Consider the following 22801-nt stretch of genomic DNA (forward strand, 5'->3'; position numbering starts at 1 on the left):
TTCACATAAAAATAAAAAATAGATTTATTACAATTCACATCTAGTACAACTTAGAATAAGTCTACATTCTTAGTATCTTAACCATTAAAAACAAACAAAAAATAGCTTACAAAGTTGGAGACAGTTTTTGTTCAACTAGGTCCAAAAGAGGTCAGAGGCTACTTTTTGTTATTAAATTAAAATTACTGATCACCTCCTCTTTGCCTTAAATTTCTAGATTTTCCATTATCAAATCTTCTCTTTTTGAAGACAGGGGCTACTCCTTCTGCCACATCTCCGAGAGAAGTGACTGTTTTTTCTTTAAATGTTACTTTTGGGTCCCCACTCATATTGGCAACTGGAGGTCCTATATATTCATCTTCTGTAGTTGGAAGTTCTAAATCTATCTTCTCACTGGATTAGAAAGTAAAACAAGAATTATTATATAACACAAAGGTGGAAACTTTTTCAAATAATGTATGCCTTCAAATCAAGCCCCCAAAACTCTTAGGTCTACTATAACAGACAGCTTGTTAAGAATGTTTATTACCATATAGGTTGATTTTACCAGTTAATTTAAATTAAATTATAAGATATGGAGAAATAATTATTTCTCAAATAATAACAGCAATAATAATCCTAACATGGATTAACTATGGAACAGATTTTATGTTCCAAATGGAAAATGATTTTTTAAAGGATCCAAGCAAAAAACCCAGGGATTATCACCCTAAGACAGTATAGAAAAAATAATGCCTTCCCATAAAAAAGGAGAAAGAGAACTAACAGATATTCTCGAAACTCATGATAAACAGATTAAGGTACAAGCCACTGCAATTACCAAATGTAACCAATGTTAGTTTATCTCTGAAGGAAGCCCATGAAAAAGATCCAAAAATGGAATCAAAAGGTCCTCCTCACAGGCAATAACCAAGAAAATGTTAATCAAGAAACAATGACTGAATAATCAGCATTTATTTACGGAAATGGATGAGTTTATTATAGGAAGCCCAATCACAGGTACTAGAGATTACTAAAAAGTTATCTTTAGGAAGTCTACATGAAAAAGATTCTGTTTTATAAAAGAAGATATTCAATATACTATGTAAATAGGCAACGAATCTCAAACTACAAATAAAAAAAAATTCACAAAACATTCTTGCAAATTTAACAAATTGTTCTGAAAATGAAAGCTCAACAAAATTACTGCCTATAATAACCTGGATAAAAAAGCTAACCATAAAAATTTAAGAACATTGAAACAATTTTTGTTTCTAACTTAAAACCATGAGTAATGAAAAATCTCTCAAAATATAGAAACTATTAGAAGTTAAAACCATATGGAAACAGAATTATTGTCCTTTTTTGTCTCAAGGTTGGGAGTTGTTTCAAAAATATCTTATTATCTCTGTTTTATAGATGAGGAAACTAAAGCTCAGAGAGGTAAAATCATGGTCATATAGCTCATAAATGTTGAAACCAAGACAAAGTTTTACAACTTCCTGGTTTCAAATCCAGAATTATTTTCCACTATATCACTGTGCATTTTGATACATACATTATTAAATACCCCTGTCTCTAGAACGTGTTTAGTGTCATGTCTATGATAATTTGTCAGAACCAAATTTATTAATAACTATGTATAATGCCATTATGCTAGCAATGAAGTATATACAAAGGTAAATATGATTCCTATTCTTAATATGTTTACAATATGGTTAAGGTAATAAAATATTCACACAAAATAATTACAAAGATCGGAATATGATAAAGTGAATAAAACATAGAAAATATTTTATGAGTTCAGATGAAAGCTATCATTTCTTGCTGAGCAGATCAGTGATGTCATGAAATTGGTGGTACTTAAGATGATAGGATTTTTTAAAAAGCATATTTAAGGGGGGGAGGGAATGAAGTGACATTGGATGGTGTAGGGAATTGAGAAGGGAGTCTGATTTAGTTATTTAGTTAAAAATGATACGAGAAAAAGGCTGAGAGAAATGTACTGGTGTCGGGTTGGATAAAAGTTTGAATGCCAAGCTAGAGGCTTTGTCAACTGAATACAATTCAATAAAAGCAAATATAAAGTTTTTGATTAGTGAAAAACCACAATAAGAAGTATGTTTTAGGAAGATTAATTTGGCAGCTATATTTAAGATAAACTTGGATAAAGAAAGAAAATGGAAACTGGAGAGACAGAGGCTATTTTCATAATCCAGTCTAGTGACAAGAAAGAATTGATAGGGCTTGGTGGTAACAATCTAGAAAGGAGTGTGGGTATAGAGGGAGGAATGGAGGATGAAATAATGCTTCCAGTAGGTAACTGGCAATGTCATTAACAGAAATAAACAAATAAGAAAGAGACAGATTTTTTTAAAAAATGAGGTCAGATTTGTAATTGGAAAATTTAAGTGAGATCTTACTTAAGTAGGAAGATCCAGGCAGAGACAGAAATGTGGATTCAGATCTCAGGACAGTGGCCAAAACTAGATTTAGGGGTGATAAGAGAAAGACAAGAAATGGCCAAAAAGATAGGTGGAAAAGCAGGAGAATTGAGTTATAGTAGCTAAAGAAAGAGTAACAGTAGCAGAAACAAACAGAGGGCAAAAACTGAAGACATTTAATTTAAGTAACTCAGGAAAAGAAACCAAATCAAATAGCTACCACTTTCATGCTTAAATAAGACTATACAATAGCAAACATAAAGCTGTATTTTTAGCCTTCAAGAAACAGGGACAAATGAAGTTTTCTTTTGTCCTTCATTTTTCACCATTTGCACATGGATATAAATAAATTAGTCTATATCATAGACAGGGGTTAAGATATGTAAACAGTGCAATGGATAGAATGAGAGTTACTAGGATGCTAACTTCTTCTCATATTAAATAGTGTATAAATAAATATCTGTTACTTACTAGGGATTTTCCTCTTGTTTAATTTCTTTCCATTCCCCATAAGGGTTTGGCCTTCTAGGAGATTTGGGTTTTTCTAATGAACTTGATGAGTCTTGTTTCTGATCACCATCACTTTTTTCCTTCTTTGATTCAGTTTCAGTTTCTTCAACATGATCATTTTTAGTTCTTTTCTGAATGAGAGAAAAGATGATTGATAACTATATTATACAATCTTTAAAAAAATCCCAATAGTTTTACTCAGGTATGTGATTGCTTCAAACAGGGGTTGGATAATCACTTGAGTATAATACAGTAGAAATTCTTTTTATAGGCATGGGTGGGATTGAATGACCATCATGTCCCTTTAACTCTAAAATTCTGTGTGCCCCTGGGGGAAGATTACTTCAACTCTCTAGCCCATAGTTTCTCATATGTAAAATGAGTGTTCAAGCACTAAAATTCTCTGAGTATTAGGCACAAATCAGTGTTCCCTATAACATAAGTCAGCATACTTTTAAGTTTTTAGGTAGAATTTTTAAGTTTAAGGCTAATATTTGGAAATACTGTTCACTTAAATTAAAAAAAAATGATATCCTGAATTTTTGTGGAAGAAGCATATAATAGAAATAGAAATTTTGTCAGTGCCATGTTATGATTTATGGATGTCTGAATCTTATCATGAATACTGAAGGAACTGATAGGACTTTGATTCTTTTGCATTAGGAAAATCTCAGTTATACTCTGGACTCCTAAGAAATAATGCAGTATTGTAACAGGTCCAGTAAACATCTAGACCTTAATTTCTTTTGGCCATACAATTTAAATTAAGCTCCCTATTAGATTCAACAATGTTACATATTAAAGAATGTACATTCTGCATACTAAGTCTAAGCCATAGGAAATTTTCCTATTTAGAAAATCATGAATTTCTAATTTCAAACTAGGCAAAGGGGAGCATAAAGAATGTCTTTGAAGAGACATCTGAAGATTCATTGTACATATTGTTCAAACCTGAGGATTCATTGTATATCTTCTTCTCAAGGGATTTAGGAGATATAGAATGGGAAACTCATTTTCCATAAAAGTAGCTGGGAACTTCAAGAAATTCTATTAGTTACTGTGGTTAAAAACCACCCAAAATACCTTTAGGCCTATAGTCCATGTGGCCTACAAATTCAAAGGGATTCTTATTCATGGTTTAGTGGCTCTTACATTTTCATTTGAACCTGATACCATTACTTTAATGTACCCTGAAATAGAAGATTTTGTGAATTTGCTGCTGATCCATATAATTATTACCACAGAGTCAAGGAGTCAAAGGGTCATGGCTTGGCTCCTTCCTTTGTTCTCTCTCACATGCAGACTGTTAAATAAATCATCTAAATCAGTGGTGTCAAACTCAAATAGAAATGGGAAACATACATAAATACATGCATATGTACTTAGAAAACCACATATTAATATTACCTCGGTTTTGCTGTATTTTGCTAAATAACATGTTTTAATCTGTCTGGACTGTATTTGAGTGTGCTTGCTGTAGGTCACACATGTGGTTTGTCACATCTGAACTAAATCAAGCACTCTTTCGTTATCTGAATGACAAGATCTGTTTTGTTAGACCAGATCTATTTATTTATCTCTACTTTCAATATAGAGATAAATCAATTTGTAGGTACCCAGCTTTAATCACAAGCTGTAACTTAAATGTTGCTTAACAAATAATTCACTTATACATTGCTTTAAGGTTTACAGGAACAGTTTTCTTCATAACAACCCTGTAATAAGCAAGTATTATTATCCTCACTCTGTAGATGAAACACTGGGGTACAAAGAACCCAAGTGAATTGCCACATAATAAGTGAATAACCACAGTTAAACAGCTATGAAGTAACAAAGTTGGGATTTAAACTATGGTCTTCTAAATCCAATTCTCTTTCTGTTCTAAATTGCTTCACCAGCTGGCTTATTTCCAAGGGAACTGCAAGTCCTATCTGGTTGAACTCCAGATTTAAGTCCTTGATCCAGAACATCTGGTTGCACACTCTCTTCATTTCAGGACCAGAACTTCTTGAATATATGCGTCTTCCCCATACCCAGCCAATAGTCAGGGCCCACAGTTGCTGTAGTGAAATTTTGGAATATCTGGAACATGGAAAAATACACGAAGGAAACCCTGTACTTAAAACCTTATGGACCCTCTTAGTAAAAATGCCAAATACAATAAATTTGAATAAGCAGAAGATTCATCACTTTTGTTGTCAAATCTACTCAGTAATTCAACATTTCATCGATATATAAAAAAAAAAATAATACACATGAAGAAAAGGAGATAAGCCATTTGTAGTTATAAACAAGGAATAAGAAGCAGGCAACCTAAGTGTTGCACTAAGATGTCAAATATCAAAAGACCTAGAAAAAAGTTTCCAGTTTGGAGTTTTGAGAAGGCAAAAATAAATAAATAAATAAAATAAAATAAAATAAAATCCTACAAGGGATTTCTGGAAGGCCATGGATAAGAATTATGCAAGAGGAGAAGGGCTGTCCCCTGCACTGGTAAAGAGAGTACTTACTTCTGTGGATAAGTAGATGGAAGAAAGCTTTGCATTAGAAAGGGAGATATATAAATTATTCTGTAAAAAAATATTTCTATTCCTTTCTTCTAGTAAAGAGAGCACCTAACTGGAAATCTATCAACGACTTAAAGTAGATTTATGCAAGTTTATATAAACTTGCTCTTGTTACACTTTGACTTTCTCTTTTACTATTAAGTGGAACTAACTGTGAGCCTTTATAAAGTTTTTCAATATATTTGAGAAAACTGAGGACAGAGACTTACCCTAAACTTTATTTTTGGCTTTTGTACTTCTGTAGAGATCTCTGATTTTTCTTTCTCTTCCTCTTCTGCTTCTTGTATTTCACTGGAATCACTATCTGAATCAGATGGCTTTGATTCGGCTGGGGCATCAAGTGCTTCAGTACTATTACTAGAAAGGGGATCTCCAACTTGTGGAACACAATCCTCAGGCTTCTCCCATTTGGATTCTGTTCCAATGCATTTTAATACAATATTTAAAAAAAAAATTACCTTACTATGAAAATTTTTAACTATTTAAATTTAAAGCTATCTCTAAAACATATAAGATAACTCCTTCCTTTCATCTTCCTTTCCATTGTCTTTGTCCATTCATTGTTTTCTTCTTATATACTTATAATTAACATCTCTGACATTCAGGTTTGTTTTCTTAATTTCAAATTATTTCACTATTAAGTCTTTCCATATTTCTTTCCATTCCTTATATTTCATTTTTAATTGCAAAACTGTGTTGTGTTTACACTGATATAGCATACTGTTGAGATATTTTCCCATAGTTAGGCTTTTGGGTTAGTTCATACCAATAACAGTATTATTGGAATCACTAATTCTCTTCGTAAGTAATTCCCAGAATTATATTTGACATAAAGTTATTATCATAAATGTTATTTTAATGATTGAGTCATATTTATGCAATATGACTGACAATAATATTAATATTAATGTTTCCCTCCTTACTGTGAGATATTATTTTTCCAACTAGCAGATAAGCAACTACTTTCTAAGATGTAGTATTGAATAATATTAGCCAATTTGTAAGCTCTACTACTCCCTATTTGGGGATCTTGCATTTATACCTTTTAGAAACTGGAAATCAAGGAGCCTAGAAATGAAATAGAGTAATTCAAGATCCTATAAAAACCATGACTTAAATTCTATTTAATTCAACATATATACTTACTCTGAGAAAGACAAATATGGAAAACAATAGTCCCTACCTTCAAGGAATTTATAATCTAGTGCTCGAAGGGCCTGATTTCTTCAGTGTGGGAATCCCCTGCAATGATATATTTCAGTGGTTCTCAAAAGTATGGTTGGGGACCCCTAAAAGATCTCCAAGCTCCTTTCAGGATGTCAAAAAAACTATTGTCATAATAACACTAAGATGTCTTCACTTCTAATACTGTAAATATTGATACATGTAAACATAAACAATCAATAATTTTAAGTTTAAGTGGGTCCCTAAAACCAAAATGTTTGACAACTGCTGACTTAATCTAATTCAGGTGTAAACAATGATAAGCCCTTCTACACATCTCCCAGCAGGTGATCATTCAACCTCTGTTTAGAAGACCTCTAGTTATGGGGAAATCTATCAACTCCCAAAGCTATTCATCCCATTTTAAACATGCATTATTAGGAAGTTTTTTGGGATTGTTTTTACTTTGCTATAACCTCTATCTCTATGCAACTTCTTCCCAATACTTCTAGTTATGCCATCTGGGGATAATTGAACAATGTTTCTTTCATCTAATCTAACATATTGGATGTTCAGTGTTTCTTCTAAATCTTTTCTTTTTAATTAAAGATTTTTATTTATAAAACATATGCATGGGTAATTTTGCCAACATTGACCCTTACAAAACTTTGAAATTATCGCCTCCTTTCCCTCACCTCCTCCCCTAGATAGCAGGTGGTCCCATACATATTAGATATGTTAAAATATATATTAAATCCAGTATATGTATACATATTCATAGTTATCTTGCTGCACAAGAAAAATCAGATCAAGAAGGGGAAAAAAAATGAGAAAGAAAATCAAATGCAAACAGAGAGAGTGAGAATGCTATGGTTGTGGTTCATACTCAGTTCCCACAACCTTCTCTTTGGGTGTAGATGGTCTCTTCATCACAAGATGATTAGAATTGGCCTGAATCATCTCATTGCTGAAGAGAGCTACGTCCATCAGAATTGATCATCACATAATCTTGTTGACATTTAAAATGATCTCCTGGTTCTGCTCATTTCACTTAGCAGCAGTTCATGTAAGTCTCTCCAGGCCTCTGTGAAATCATCCTGTTGGTCGTTTCTTACAGAACAATAATATGACAAAAAACATAAAACATAAACAAACAAATAAATAGATAGATAGATAAATAAACATAGTTTATTCAGCCATTCTCCAATTGATAGGCATCCATTCGGTTTCCAGTTTCCTGCCACTACAAAAAGGGCTATCACAAACATTTTTGCAAATGTAGGTCCCTTTCCCTTGTTTAAGATCTCTTTGGGATATAATCCCAGTAGAAACACTGCTAGATCAAAGAGTATGCACAGTTTGATAACTTTTTGAGCATAGTTCCAAACTACTCTCCAGATGGTTGGATCCTTTCACAACTCTGCCTACAATGGATCAGTGTCCCAGTTTTCCTGTATCTCCTCCAACATATGTCACTGTCTTTTCCTGTCATCTTAGCCAATCTGAGAGGTGGGTAGTGATATCTGAGTTGTCTTAATTTGCATTTCTCTGATCAATAGTATTAATCTTCTCTTTTCTATGTAAAGTAGTTTTAATTAGAACAATTCATCCTTCTGTGGCACAGTCCAAAATTCATCTCTGCTGTTCCCCACCCCCTGCTGTTCTTTAGAAGTGATAAACCTGTTTATGTACTTCTTGAAATGTGAGGCTAGGAAATGGAAAGACTTGGACAAGATCAAATTATAGTAAGACTATTATCTCCCTTGTTCTGGACACTAGTGTAGCCCAAATCATATTTTTGTGATTGCTGTTGTTTGTTTTCATGCTTTATTATTATTTTTTTTTTAACTTATACTGAATTTGAAGTTAACTGAAACACCCAGCAGGTCTTTTTTTCACTTAATTGGGCTGCAATATATACCACTGAGATCACATTTCCATTGAATCAATGGAATCCAGAAAAAGATTTTGGGAAATTACTGAAATCCAGGCATTTTATGTTGAGTATATTCTCCTTATCTACTAATTCGATAACATTGTAAGAAAAGGGGGGGAAATAATTATGAAATTAGAGCTGAATATTTCTCTTTTGAAAATACAAAGTAAGATAATGATAAATGTTAAAGGGGATATAGGGAAGCTGGGACACTAATATGTTGTTGGCAGAGCTGATCCAAACCCTTCTGGAGAGCAATTTGAAACTATGCCCAAAGGATCATAAAACTGTGCATAGTTTTTGAGTCAGCAGTCTCAATACTGAGCCCTTACTGGGATCCAGTGAGATCATAAAAAAGGGAAAGGAACCCACTTGTAAAAAAAATGTAGCAGCTTTATGTAGTGGCAAAGAACTGAAAACTGAATGAATGTCCATCAGCTGGGGAATGGCTAAATAAGTTACAGTATAAGAATGCCATGGAATATTATTGTTCTGTAAGAAACAATCAGCAGGATGATTTTAGAAAGACCAGGAGAGACTTACATGAACTGAGGCTAAGTGAAATAAGTAGAACCAAGAGAACATTGTGCACAATAACAAAATTATGTGATGATCAACTGTGGTGGACTTGGCTTTTTTCAACAATGAGATGATTCAGGCCAATATCAATAAACTTGTGGTAGAGTCATCAGCATCCAAAGAGAGAACTACAGAGACTAAATATGGATCACAAAATATTATTTTCACCTTTGTCATTTGCTTGTTTTTATTTTATTTTTGTTGCCCTTTTGATCTGATTTTTTTTTGGGGGGGCATAGCATAATAAATATGGAAATATGTTCAGAAAAATTGCACATGTATAACATACTGGATTACTTGATGTTTAGGGCAAAGGTTCCCCTAGGGAAGCAGGGAGAAAATTTTGGAACACAAAGTTTTGTAAAGATGAATGCAGAAAAGCTTCTTTGCATGTATTTTGTAAAATAAAAAGAAAAAACATTTTTACATTGTATTTGAGATTAATTTTTAAATAATTTTTATAAAGTGAGGAATGTATTATATTTTCTGAAAGATTCAAATGGAGAACCCAAAGTTGAAATTTATATTTGATACAGAAAAAGAACTTATCAAATAACTTCATTTAAGAGAAATAATAGCTCCATTTGCTGAGCAGCTGAATTAGAACCTGAATTCTAGCTGAGATGGGATTTGCAATTGTTGCAAACACACTGGATTACATAAGAAAATTGGGAGAATAAAAAAAATAATACTTAGTCCTTTATCTTTCACATTAAAAAAATGTCTAGTTTAATTTTTGCCATATTTAGAACATTAATTTCAGTTAGTTATTGTACACTGACACCTAGTGGTCCTTCTGATATGTAGCATATATATATAACAAAGGATGATACTATAAGCACACATTTGTAATTGGCATTTTTTCCCCTTATCAATTCTGATTTATCTATATAGTACATATTCGATTCCTACATGGATAATGCTAGAAAAATTTTTATTTGGTTTATTTAGTTTAGTTTTTGCTCTTCTTTATCACAAATTGAATTAACAAAGAACCTTTTGTTAAGACTTAAAATGTCAATTAAGATGATGGAAAATGATTATAAGCTGATGACAATAATGACTTATCAAACACTATAAAGTTTATATACAATGTGGCTCACTTTTTCCAAAGTCAAGTCACTTGAATGGATATATGAAACTCAAATTTTGACTCAAAACTGACAAACAATTGCAATTTTTAAAAAGGAGAGAAATAAAAAAAACAAAAAAATCAAATCTAGGTGCATATTAGAAGTTGGAGAAGCTAGATAGTGAAATAGAATATGAGGTCTGGAAATTTGTTCAGTCATGACAGAATATGAAGTCTGGAGTCAGGAAGATTCATCTTCCCGAGTTCAAATATGGTCTGAGACATTTAACATGCAAGCCTTTTTAACCCTGGATAAGCCATTTAATCCTGTTTTACTTCAGTTCCTCATCTATAAAATGAGCTGGAGATAAATGGCAAACACTCCAATATGTTTCCCAAAGAAACCCCAAATGGAGTCAAAGACTCAGATATAACTGAAAATGAACAGCAACAAGAATTCTCCAATGAGATCAGATTTCTTTTAAGTAGTATTTTATTTTTCCAAATATATGCAAAGATAGTTTCAACATTCACTATTACAAAACCTTGTTTAAGATAATTTTTTTTTTAAATCATGTTTGAAAGATGGAAATGGAGCAATTAGTTGGTATAATAGATAGAGCACCAGTTCTGAAGTTAGGAGGACATGAGTTCAAATCTGGTCTCATACACTTAACACTTCCTGGCTGTGTTACCCTGGGCAAGTCACTTAAATCCAATTGTCTCAACCAAAAAAACCCCCAAAAAACCCCCCCGAAAATGAGGGGACATAGAAGACAAATATGAAAGTGATACCATCTTATAGGATCCCTACCAGGAAAGCTAAATCTTCCAGGACAAGCTGAGGCTGGTTTAACAACAAAACAAAACAAAAAACCCCAAAGATTATTTTTTGTTTATTTTCTTTTGAGACTACAGGGGTTAAAGTGAATTGCCCAGAAGTCACACAGCCAGGAAATGTCAAGTGTCTGAGTCCAATTTGAACTCAGGTCTTTCTGACTTCAGGGTTGGTGCTTTATCACTACGCCACCTAGCTGCCCCAACTGAAAGTTTTTAAAAATTATGCTGAGGACAAGAAAATCAAAGAAATCCCAGACCTGCCATTTGGCAAGACGGTCAATGGCAAAAGATGAATTATTTAACTCATCTTTTACTTTGGTCTTCTATATTAAAGCGAATAATACTAAAATTATAGACAATTTAACAAGGAATTAATTGAGAATTGAATGTCAATTCAAAAAAGTTGAGGAGATAAATGAGCTCTAAGCTGAATTCAAGGACTTCAAATAACTTAAATTTGATGGAAATTCCAAAATACTAGCAAAATTTGCTGTTATGATTGTTGAACCATTGTCACAATCTTTTTAAAAAACTACAGAACTAAAAAGGAGCTAAAGGACTTAGAGCTAGAATTGATGCCAAATTAATTGGTGGAGACTGATTTTCAAAAGGAGAACCAAGGTCAGTCCTGCAAACTATAGACAAAATATTGAGCAAATAATTAAAGGAATTGGACACATTTAACTGAAGGGGGATGGGAAAAGGAAGCACACGTTGATAGCTGTTTCAATAATCTTAAGGGCTGTCATGTGGAAGAAGAATTAAGACTTGTTCTGTTTGGCCTTTGGAAACAAAAAAAGGAACAAGAGATGGAAATTGCAAAGAAGCCATTTTATACCTGATGCCAGGAAAAACTTGTAAACAATTTTAGTCCTTACAAAAAAGGATGGGTGGCCTGAAGAAGTTGTAGGGTTCTCCCTTAGAAATCTTCAAGTGGAGATTACTTTGGGCTGTACAAGATAGCTACTAAGGTCTCTTCCAACTTCCAAATTAAGTGATTTTGTGGCTTATAAGCTTTATTAAGAGATGATCACAAATTTATTCAGTCACAACAAGTATAAACCCAGATTTCTTTATCTAAACTAGGTAGATCAGATAAACAGAGAATAGTCATAGTATACTATAATAGCCTATACTGGCCTCCTTTTTTATTTCTGGCTCTCAGGATTAATAATACAACCAGTGACTTATACAAATATACATAACACCAGTTTTTGATTTGCAGCTGACAATAAGTGAGAAGGGAAACCAATGTGGTTCCAAAGGGTCTCAGCAAACTAGAAAAATGGGCCAAATGGAATATTCTGCGTTTGGCTTTAAAAATCTACACAAAAGAATTGGGGAAACATGCATAGGAAAAAGTCATGTAAAACCCGTCTGAGGGATTTTGGTGAACTACAATCTCAATGAACATATTTTATAGAATTCTACAAAATAAACTTCCTCCCTCCAAAAAAAAAAAAAAAGCGCTCACAGAAACTTGTTAAAACAATAATTTAAAAAATTAAATCATACTATTTTGGTAACACTATTAGAATAATTCCATCAAAACTAATTCAGAAGAATAGAAAGCACCATTGTAGAAATATAATTACTAAATCCATTTTAGGAAATTCAGGTTGCTGGGGGGGTTTTTGGAAGTAAAACACTGATTTTCTAGTTTACAAAAAAGATTTTAACTGGTATCTGAGGAGTTAAAAAAAAAAAAGAATTATACATTGTAAACAAACAAAATCATTTCAGCCTTTTTGTATTGACTCCTAATGTTAGAGGCGGCAAGACTCCAAAACTATATTCTGCACAGTAGGGTCTTGCTTACATGGGGGGAGGAGTTTCTTCACTAGGAGATCTCTACTCATAGGTAGAAAGAAGGAAATAGAACCCAAAACTTAGTGTTAATAGGTATACAAAGCCTATAATCTATATCCCTTAATTACTGTCTGTATGTTCTACAAATATTTACACAAAGGATTCATGGATTATAAATTTTCACCTGAAAAATCTTTCTATAAGTTACAAAACATAATCTATAGAATTAAAATAATTTAACTTATAGGATTCTATCGTAAAATAAAGAGGCTAAACTAGATTGATCTTTTAAGTTCCTTCCAGTTCTAATGTCCTATTTTTATAATGATTTTGATATAAAAGCACTAGAAACAAGGGTTTAAATAACTTCTATTTCTCCTACTTTTTTGAGTCTATTAGCTGATAAAAACACAACCACAAAATATATAAGAATTGCTATAACATTTTTGATAAAAAGTTTAATATCCATGATCTAAAAGTAATTCACATAATTTTTATGCGACTGTTCACTCACAATATATGGCTAAAGAATATTAATAAGCAATTTTCAGAAGAATCACAAATTAAAAATAACCATGATTAAAAATACTCAAAATCTAATTATCAGAAATATAAATTAAAACAATTCTGAGATGCTCAATTACAATTATAACATTGGTAAAGGTGTTAGTTAAATTAAAAATTATAAAATTCAATGCCAGAAGGGCGATGGAAAAAAAGGGCACATTAATTATAAAATGATACACTCTTTAGGAAAACAATATGGAATTATATAAGAACTTTATTATTTATCCTTTCACCTAGTAAGTTAGACCTAGCTCAACTATTATACGCTAAGGATATGCTTTGCTTGTAAAAGTACTACACATAAATTTTCTTAATACTATAATATTATATATATATAATATAGATTATATATATAGATTATATATAATCTTAATATTATAGCAAAAAAGATGGATGTTATGTGTTGATTTAGGAATGGCTGAATAAACTGTAGTATATGATCATAATGGAATGTTATACCATGAAAAAATATAAATCTTTAATATTTTCTTATTCTTCATATTATGTGGAAGTGAAAAAAAATAATACTTGTACTTTCTAGACTGCTATGAATATCAACAAAATTCGGGGGAAAACACAGAAGAAACAAACAAAAAAAAGAATTTAGGAGGGAGATTAATAACACATTAAGATAGTTATTTTTATTTGTTCATATGTGTATTTGAACACACTCGTACTTTTTTTTTTTTTTTTTTTTGCTGAGGCAATCAGGGTTAAGTGATTTATCCAAGGTCACACAGTTAGGAAGTGCTAAGTGCCTGAGGCCACATTTGAACTAAGGTCCTCCTGACTTCAGGGGTGGTGCTCTATCTACTGTACCACCTAGCTGCCACTTAACACTTATATTTATTAATAGCTACATTTACAACAGAAGAAACAAATAACTTCAACTTTAGCTTATACATTAGGAATTCATATCATGCAAACAAATCCTTTCCATCTAGAGAAAAGTTATATTATATTATATTACTTACCACCCGTTTCTGTATTATAATAATAGGTATAACCATCTTCACTTAAACCTTCTACCCAAAGAGGCAATGCTGCTTTCTAACAAAAAGAAGCACAAAAAATATTAAAAATAATCATATTTAACAACAATGATAATGACAAAAAACCACCCTGATAAATAAAATAAATAAATAAATATAAAACATTAAAATATCAATAGAGTTTTGTGATTTTTTTTTTTTTAAAGTCTGTCTAGATATATATTCTCTTGCATTCAAGTGTCAAGAATTGGTGGCTGCATTGGGAACTTGAAACACTGAAAAAAGGGAGTTTGGGAAAAGAGAGGGAACTTATATAACAAATTTCTTAGGAGACCATTCACATCAGCCACTAATTTTTGAATTAGGTAGCAGTTCTTGTCAAATAGAAGATAAAGTGGATATCTGGGCCCAAAATGGCATATGAGTGAATGAAAACCTATCTATCCCACAGGTTACTGACCCTTGACCTAAAGAATTCTTGGAACTGTTCTATAAATGACTCTTGGAGTTGTTTTGAAATAGAGGACAAAAACTGCAAATTGGTATTTGATGGTATAAAACAATGTTTAGAAGTATTCTTTCCCCAACAACAGATTAAGAATTTTACTGAATGGAAATAAATTCAATTACCTTACTAAACTTTCCTTGGAATCCTTCAGGTTTTTCCCATTGAGATTCTAAAAGTCAAATCATATTTAAGTTAGTTTTTCTGCTTCCTAAAAATATGTCCAGATGATTTGATTTGTTCCAGTAATCCATGAAGATCATACATCAGAACTATCCAATGTGTTCACACTATTCTGTGAAGAATTACAAAAGTCTCATTCTTTAAGGGACTTTATAATTTAATGGGGTAGGAAGACTAAAAAAATTCTTTAACAATTATTAGATCTATCTATATAACTACAGGTTCATTCTGATTACAGCCTCACCAAAACATTTTATTATAAATGTAGCTGTTAATAAATATATGTTTTTCAGCTGAAAAATAACAGCAATTATAAGTGGTCCCCAGGTTTTATTCAAGTAAATTTTTTTGGAGGAAAAAAAAAGATTGTATATACTACATTCAGGCCAATAAAAGCACATAATACACTATAGATGTACAGAGATACAAACAAGTTTTACAATAACAGGAAAGTTGAAAAAATTTTTAAATGAGGGAATTACTGCAACAGGAGTTAGTCATGAAAAGAATCAAGTCTTTATGGAATTAAAATTTCATCAATTTTGAAGCAAAGTATTTGCTGTGATGAAGATGGGACTACAAAACAGAATGAAGTATGAGAATAAAACAAGATTTCTCTGGAACATAAGAAGCCAAGGTACAGCATCCATCTCTTGCTTATAACTACAAAAAAACTATAAAGCCAAAGGTAAATTATGAGTTTAAGACAGCTATGCAATAAGTTAGATCTGTCACTGCTGAATTCTTATGCCAAATTCCAATGCCAAAACTGATGACTCCAGAGTAATCCTATCTCTCTATTATAGTGCAATGGCAACTTCACTCAGGGTCTAGATGGGATTATGGAATTTAACTTAAAACTGGGGAGTTACATAAAATAATATCTACAATTTCATTGACAGCTCAGTGATCCAAGGAGCCATTTCTTTGCCAACACAGATGATATATAAAAATGTGACACTTATATAGTGTTTTGAGATTTAGAGATTATATTTTATATATATATATGTATATATCTATCTATATATCTTCTCACTGGAACAACAGTGACACTAAAGAGGTACTATAACTATAGAGAACATCAACAAATGCTAAACAGATGAAAAACAAAACAAAAACTAAAGCTTATTGAGCCTGAATGACCTGTTTATGGTCATAAGAATAGAAATTGTCAGATGGGGTATTCCAATGTAAGTCTCTCCTTAGTTCCTTTTACTCTTTTGTCCATAGTTGTTTTGAGGTGCTAAAACCCAGAAATTTCACTGCTTAGTAACCATCTTGGTGATAAGGGTCTCTAAACTGATGGTCCTTAAATCAAAGACACACGATCCAAAAAAACAGACTCATATTAGAGACTTTTCCAGGTTGGCAGGACTTGTTAGAATTTGTGTGCCATTGGCACAGACTTTGAAAACCCCAAGATAGCTATATGCCATGATGAAGCAACATAGCAGAACTTTATTAGGAAAAGAAAAACCTATAAAAATAAATAAAACCTTAAAAAACAATTATGGCATTATACTATATTTGTACCTAAACTACTTACCTCCTGTGATGGTATTATAATAATACTGGTAACCCTCTGATGATATGCCTTCTACCCATTTGGAAGCTCCTACTGAATCTATATTGGAAATATCTTTTTTCCTCTTTTTCTTTGCCTTCTTTTGATCTGACAGTGAGACAGATGGGGCAGTGCTGGTTACCTGTGGTGTGCTAGACTCTGTGACATCTATATTGAAAGTAGAAGAAGAAAGACTTAGTCAGTGGAACTTTTTTTTTTTTTTTTAAACTGAGGCAATTGGGGTTAAGGGCTGGTGCTCTATCCACTGCACCATCTAGCTGCAGCAGTGGAACATTCTTAAAACAATGACTAGAACCCTATTTTAGGAAACATCACCCTAAAAGCAGTTTTCACTAGAGTTAAAAGGCAAATTAATGTAGACAATAAGATTATTGAAATCTCTAAAGATGATTAAAAGAAACAAGAAGGTAGTCCTATACTACATGAATAATTATCTGTCCCAGGGCAGAAAGTCTATCTCTGAATAAATCCCCATATAGTGCTTTACTACAACTTTTCCCCACATTGATATAAACATGTCAATATTCACAAGTTCAAGGGATTAATAGCTGGAAGAGCCCTTAGAGCTTTTCTAGTAGAATGGAAAGTCCTTGAGGGCAGACCATTTTATTTTTATTCCACATCCTTAACATACAGTCCACTACCAAGAAATTATTGATCTGCACTCAATCCAGGCTGATCTCATTTTATAGATGAAGAAACTGACATAAAATGAGAAAAGATAAAGTTTTGCCCTGAGGGTCATATCCGGTGAAAAGGACCTTCTCCAACTCCAAACTTAATTCCAGTGTTCTTTCTGTTAAACCTTACTATCAGCACTTAATCATTAATAAATATTAGCTAAATACCTATTAAATGCAATGCAGCATATGATAGGTACTTAGGAGGTGGTGAGAATAAAGATAAATGCAACAATCTCTACCATAAAAAGAACTTAATACACTACATAATTTGATCATTATTTTCGCAGAATGATAATTAGAAATTGAAAGCTGTTCACATTTATTAATGAATAAATATCCTTTATTTCAATAACACAGCCAAAAAAGCAATTTAAATGGCTTATAATTAAGTTGTTTAGATTGAGAAAGTATTTAGGCTCAGATTGAATTGAGGTTTAAAAGATGAAGAGGTAAAATGAAAGGGTACAAAGTTCTATGTCCTCACTTAAGAGAAAGGCTGCCAATAAAAACATTAAGGGTGTCTCTTTAGTGTATGAGCTTCATCAGGGAACCTCACCCATGGAAACAATAAAAGTTTACACAATATTCTCTCTGATGTTACGTTGAAAGCATTTTGGCAGCTTTTCTACCTGAACTGATTCCAAGCCTTTTCAAATCCTCTTGGTATGCTTTAAGAGCAGCTGCCTCCATTGCTGCAAACTCCTTTGATGCTTTTTCTTCTTCTTTTGCCTTGTCCAGACTTTTCTGTTTAATCTACAGAAAATACGAAAGGTTAGAACAAAGTAAAAGGACCAAAGTTAATCTGAGAAATTTACAGAAAAATCTAAATTACCTCACTGATTCTTTTGGCCACATTTTCCTTGTGGTTCTTTCCTCGTTCATGAAATTCAACACTCTTGAAAAATGTCAAAAAAAGGGAAAAATAAAGAAACAAGTCATAAGCGATAATTCTTGTTATGAATCACTAATATCCAGGAAGGAAGAGAAGCTAACTCTTGAAATTTAAAAAATTTCTTGAAATAAGATAAAAAGCTAAAACAAACAACTTTAATGCAAAGTGATTCTTTTTATAAAATAATACCAACGAGTAAAGTTTTAGTTTATCCTGTATAAGCCAGCTTTTTTTTTTTTTTTTGGAGGGGGGTATATTCATTTTTATTACATATTTCCTTATAAATTTTGTTGGGAAAGAACAAAAGGGAAAAACCATGAGAAAAAAAAAAAGTTGAATTCTTATATATGTATAATATTAGAATTGTGATGTTTTTGCTCAAGAAAAAAATCTATTCATTAAAATTTTTACCTGATCTTTTATAAAATAAAAGATAGGCTAAGTGAGAAAATTCTTGTTTAAATAAAAGAATTTGCCCAAATATCATAAAATATCCCAAAAGTAACAAGTTTCTGAGGTTTTCCCCCCTCATTACCATATTCATAAAGAATTCTTTGGGGGAAGAAATAAGGAATAAATCAGATTCTAAGTTTATTCTTCAATGGGAGAAAAAGAAAATTATAAAATGCATTTTCCTTTTTTTTTTTTTTAATTATATTCTTGATCGACTGTTAAATCTACAAATATTAGTATTCTAAAGCAAACAGAAACTATAAAGAAAAATTGTACCCCCAATTAAAGGTTAAAAAAGTAAATTATACTTTGGGTAGCTACTTTGAAAAGCACTTATTTACTATGTGTAGCATCTGCCTTATTTTATTATATTAGTATCATTTTGAAGTCACCTGATCCAAGCTAAGTGATAATTTGTTCTGGGTAAGGTAATAAAACATATATTGCTATTTAGGTTACCTCGTAGAAAGAAATACTATCAATAAATTTTGTGGATTGGGAAATTGTTGGCATATATAAGGATGCTTTAATTAAAACAAAATGGGATGGGCAGGGAAGCATGGTGTTGAACTGAACTTTTATGAGGATAAAAGTTTAAGAAAATTTGGAGAATAATTTTTATCTCTTTTCTAGAATAGAACTAATACAACTCATTTTTAGGTTAACTTAGATACCATTAAAAATTTCTTAGAAAAAAAATAACCCGATAATGTTTTTTTTAAGTGGTAAAAAATATATATTTTTTGTACTTTTTTTTTTTGCTGAGGCAATTGGGTTTAAGTGGCTTACCCAGGGTCACCTCAGCCAGGAAGTGTTAAGTGTCTGAGGCCAGATTTGAACTCTGGTCCCCTTGACTTCAGAGCTGGTGCTCTATCCATTGCACCACCTAGCAGCCCCTGTACTCATTAATTTTCAACCACCACAAATTCTCCTTATTACTACTATAATATTTCAAATATCAAATTTACCTGCAGATGACAAAGAAATTTTACAATGAACTAAACTTTAAAACAATTCTCCTAAGGACAGCAACAACAACAACAAAAAAATCTAAGAAAGTAAAAAATGGTTTCAGGCTTATCAATACTTCACCTTTTAAATCTTATCTTAGAGAGACCCTAAGAGCTTGATTAAAGGGCAGGCAAATTTGAGTTTCCAATATGTGGCTCAAAGTTTACTTAAATATACTATAGCTAGGATTGATTAAATGAATTTTACCACTATGCTTTGGAAAGCATTATTAACTGTGAGTCCAGGAAAAGGAGGAGGAACAAACACCCTTGTGATCATTAATAAAGAAGTACCAAGAGTCTCAGTATCAAATGGATAGAAAATGAGTAATATATCTAACATTTTTTTTTTGCAAAAGATAATTTAAAAGATCTAAGCCATACAATATTTTTCAAAGACAGAAATAATACAAAATTTACAAATCACTAGTCATAAAAATCAAGTTTTTGAAGTCACATTTATTTCCAAAAGAATAAGAAATGTACATGAGGATTCAGGAAAAAAAATGAAAAGGTGATAGTTTGTGTGTTAGATCTTGGCTCAAAAACAATAACTTAACTGAGAACAATAAGTACTGTTACTATTTTTTTAGGACAGTTGCTACATTCCAGCATAGGGAGGTTACTATGATAGTTTTCAAATTTGAACATCTATTGATGCTAAGGTCAAGAATTGAATTCTTCCAAACAGCAAGAAACATAAGGAAGAACTACATGAAATTATAAAATCCTTATAAATTTTAATGTTAATTTCACATATTTGAGAACCCAACTTAACATATTACTGCAATGGGGCTATCTAATGAGAACTGAAAAAACTGCCTACTCAACAATCTACATAAAATATACTTTATATACTCAATGATCTACATAAAATATACTTTAAAACAAAACAAAACAAAGTCAAGCCTTAACATTGCTAAAGAAAACATATAGTGGAAAAACTTATAATAGGAATGAATAAAACACTTAAGAAACAATCTTGGATTTTAAGGCCTGCTATGATCTGCCTCTAATCTACTTTGATAATTTTTTTGTTCAGTACTTCTCTAAATGTTTTCTATTTTCTGGGTGATTTGTACTAATGGCAATTCCCCATTTTATCCTGCCTATGCATTTGTACAACACATTCCTAAATCCCAGAATAAATTCATTCCACACTATCTGTTGAAACTAGTTGCCTTTTCATTCAAATCTAAGTTGGAATGTTCCATCCTCATTCAGTCTTCTAAGATTCCTTCAAAGCTGAAAGTAACAACTACCTCTTCAAACTATTTTAGAGAATTTTGTTGAGTTCTTTCATTTGTCCTTATCATAGAGCACCATACCTATTTGTACCTTCCAGATTTTAAGGCACTATATACATATTCTATTTATCCTATTAGGCTTCCAAATTGCATACTCATACCTGGCAAAGTACCTTACAAATAAGTATTTAATTTGCTGACCTGGCTTCAGTTCAAGAATTAACTTCTTGAGTGATTTTTTTTTTTTTTTTGCTGAGGCAATTGTGGTTAAGTGACTTGCCCAGGGTCACACAGCCAGGAAGTGTTAAGTGTCTGAGACCAGATTTGAACTCCAGTCCTCCTGAATTCAAGGCTGGTGCTCTATCCACTGCGCCACCTAGCTGCCCCATGATTTTGTTTTTTTAAAGAAAAGTGGGGGGGGGAGTAAATTCTTTACATGAAACTGACAAAATAGCACACAACATATTTTGGAATCAATAGTATTAGATCATCATACAGGCCTATTGTCCGCTATCCAGCATTTGCAATAATCACAGAATTTCTTTGGTTGTGATTTCCAATAGTCCGCCCTGAAAAAGAAAAGAAGGGGAGAGAGGAAATAAAAGGTAAGAAAAGCTGTGAATACTTTACACATGATTAGGCTTTCAAGTTTGAAATTTGTTATTGAAGCCTGATTGACTACATCACTTAGCACTTAGACTGATGATCCCATGATATAAGAAAGTTTTATGGGAACAGACTGATGGAAGGACTATGGTTAAGCTGCCGTAGAACTGCTGGGTTCCTTCATATACCAATGGCATGGAGTGGAAAAGGGTAACTTCCAATGTAACTTCTCTTTCTGCCGTTTCAACCTCTGCCTAAGCTGTAACAGGACTGGGGGCCTGTGGAAACTAATGATTATTGCTCAAATAAAGTTACTTCCCTCCCAGGGGAAGATGAGCACTGTGAGAGAAGCATTTTATGGCCCTTATGGTTTATTAGTTATAGTATGTTTTTGCTTTTTCTTTCCGGACGCAGGCCAGGAACACAGAGAAAAGTTTCCAAGTGGGAGGGCCATCACTTTATCAAGGGAGAGCAGCTTTTTCGGGGTGGACATAAGCTGCAGGCTAAGGACAAACCCTTTAAAACCCAAGGATCCAGGAAGCGTGGGCACGTTTCTAAAGGCATACAAGGGCCTCCCAGAGGCACAATGAATAGGGAGCCGGGGAGGAGGGTACGCTAGAAAACCGGGGTCAGAGAATCCCTCCTTAACCGCGCCCCGGACTCTACAGCTGCTTATCCGCGTGCACGCCCAGCCACGGCGAAAACGGGGTTTTCCGAGTGCCCTGGTCCTTCCCACCCACGGGCGCCGGCCCCGGCCCCCGGGCAGCGTTGGGGATGCATCCTGCCCCGAAACCCGAGGGCGCTGTTGGGGTCGAGGCTCAGGGCGGGGAGAGAGCCTGCGACACTCACATGGCGGCTGCTGCGGCGGCGGCGGCTCCGGTCTCTGGCTCGGGAAGGTCAGCGCGCGGGGCTCACGGGGCACTGCCCGCCTCGAGGCCCAAGACAGCCCAGGATTAGCCGCCACACTCGGGATCCGCATCCCATAGTGCCTAACTACGGGTGCCGAGAGTACTCAAGCCGCGTTTAACAATTCCCTCCCCCCTTTTCTTCCTTTTTTTCCCCCGCGAGCAAGGGCGGTACTCCAAGGTGGGGGTGGGGTGCAGATTATAAAGGAGCCCAAAGGAGATTAAGTAGGGGCTGAGGTCAAACGAAGCTAAAGCTCCATTGTGGCAGGAGCT

General features: G+C 33.2%; 1 protein-coding gene across 1 annotated transcript; it reads right to left on the reverse strand.

Annotated features, from left to right (window-relative positions):
- On the reverse strand, positions 1-22766 carry WBP4 (WW domain binding protein 4). The gene is made up of 10 exons (XM_074299202.1): positions 22473-22766; positions 21514-21586; positions 18248-18310; positions 18045-18168; positions 16694-16879; positions 15090-15136; positions 14442-14517; positions 5710-5915; positions 2895-3064; positions 1-393 (listed from the first exon to the last, which is right to left on the reverse strand). Coding segments are annotated over exons 1-10 (1158 nt in total). The 5' UTR covers positions 22475-22766; the 3' UTR covers positions 1-182.
- Between the last annotated feature and the right edge of the window lie 35 nt (positions 22767-22801).

Source organism: Sminthopsis crassicaudata, chromosome 3, assembly GCF_048593235.1.
Source record: "Sminthopsis crassicaudata isolate SCR6 chromosome 3, ASM4859323v1, whole genome shotgun sequence".
Lineage (NCBI taxonomy): Eukaryota > Metazoa > Chordata > Mammalia > Dasyuromorphia > Dasyuridae > Sminthopsis > Sminthopsis crassicaudata.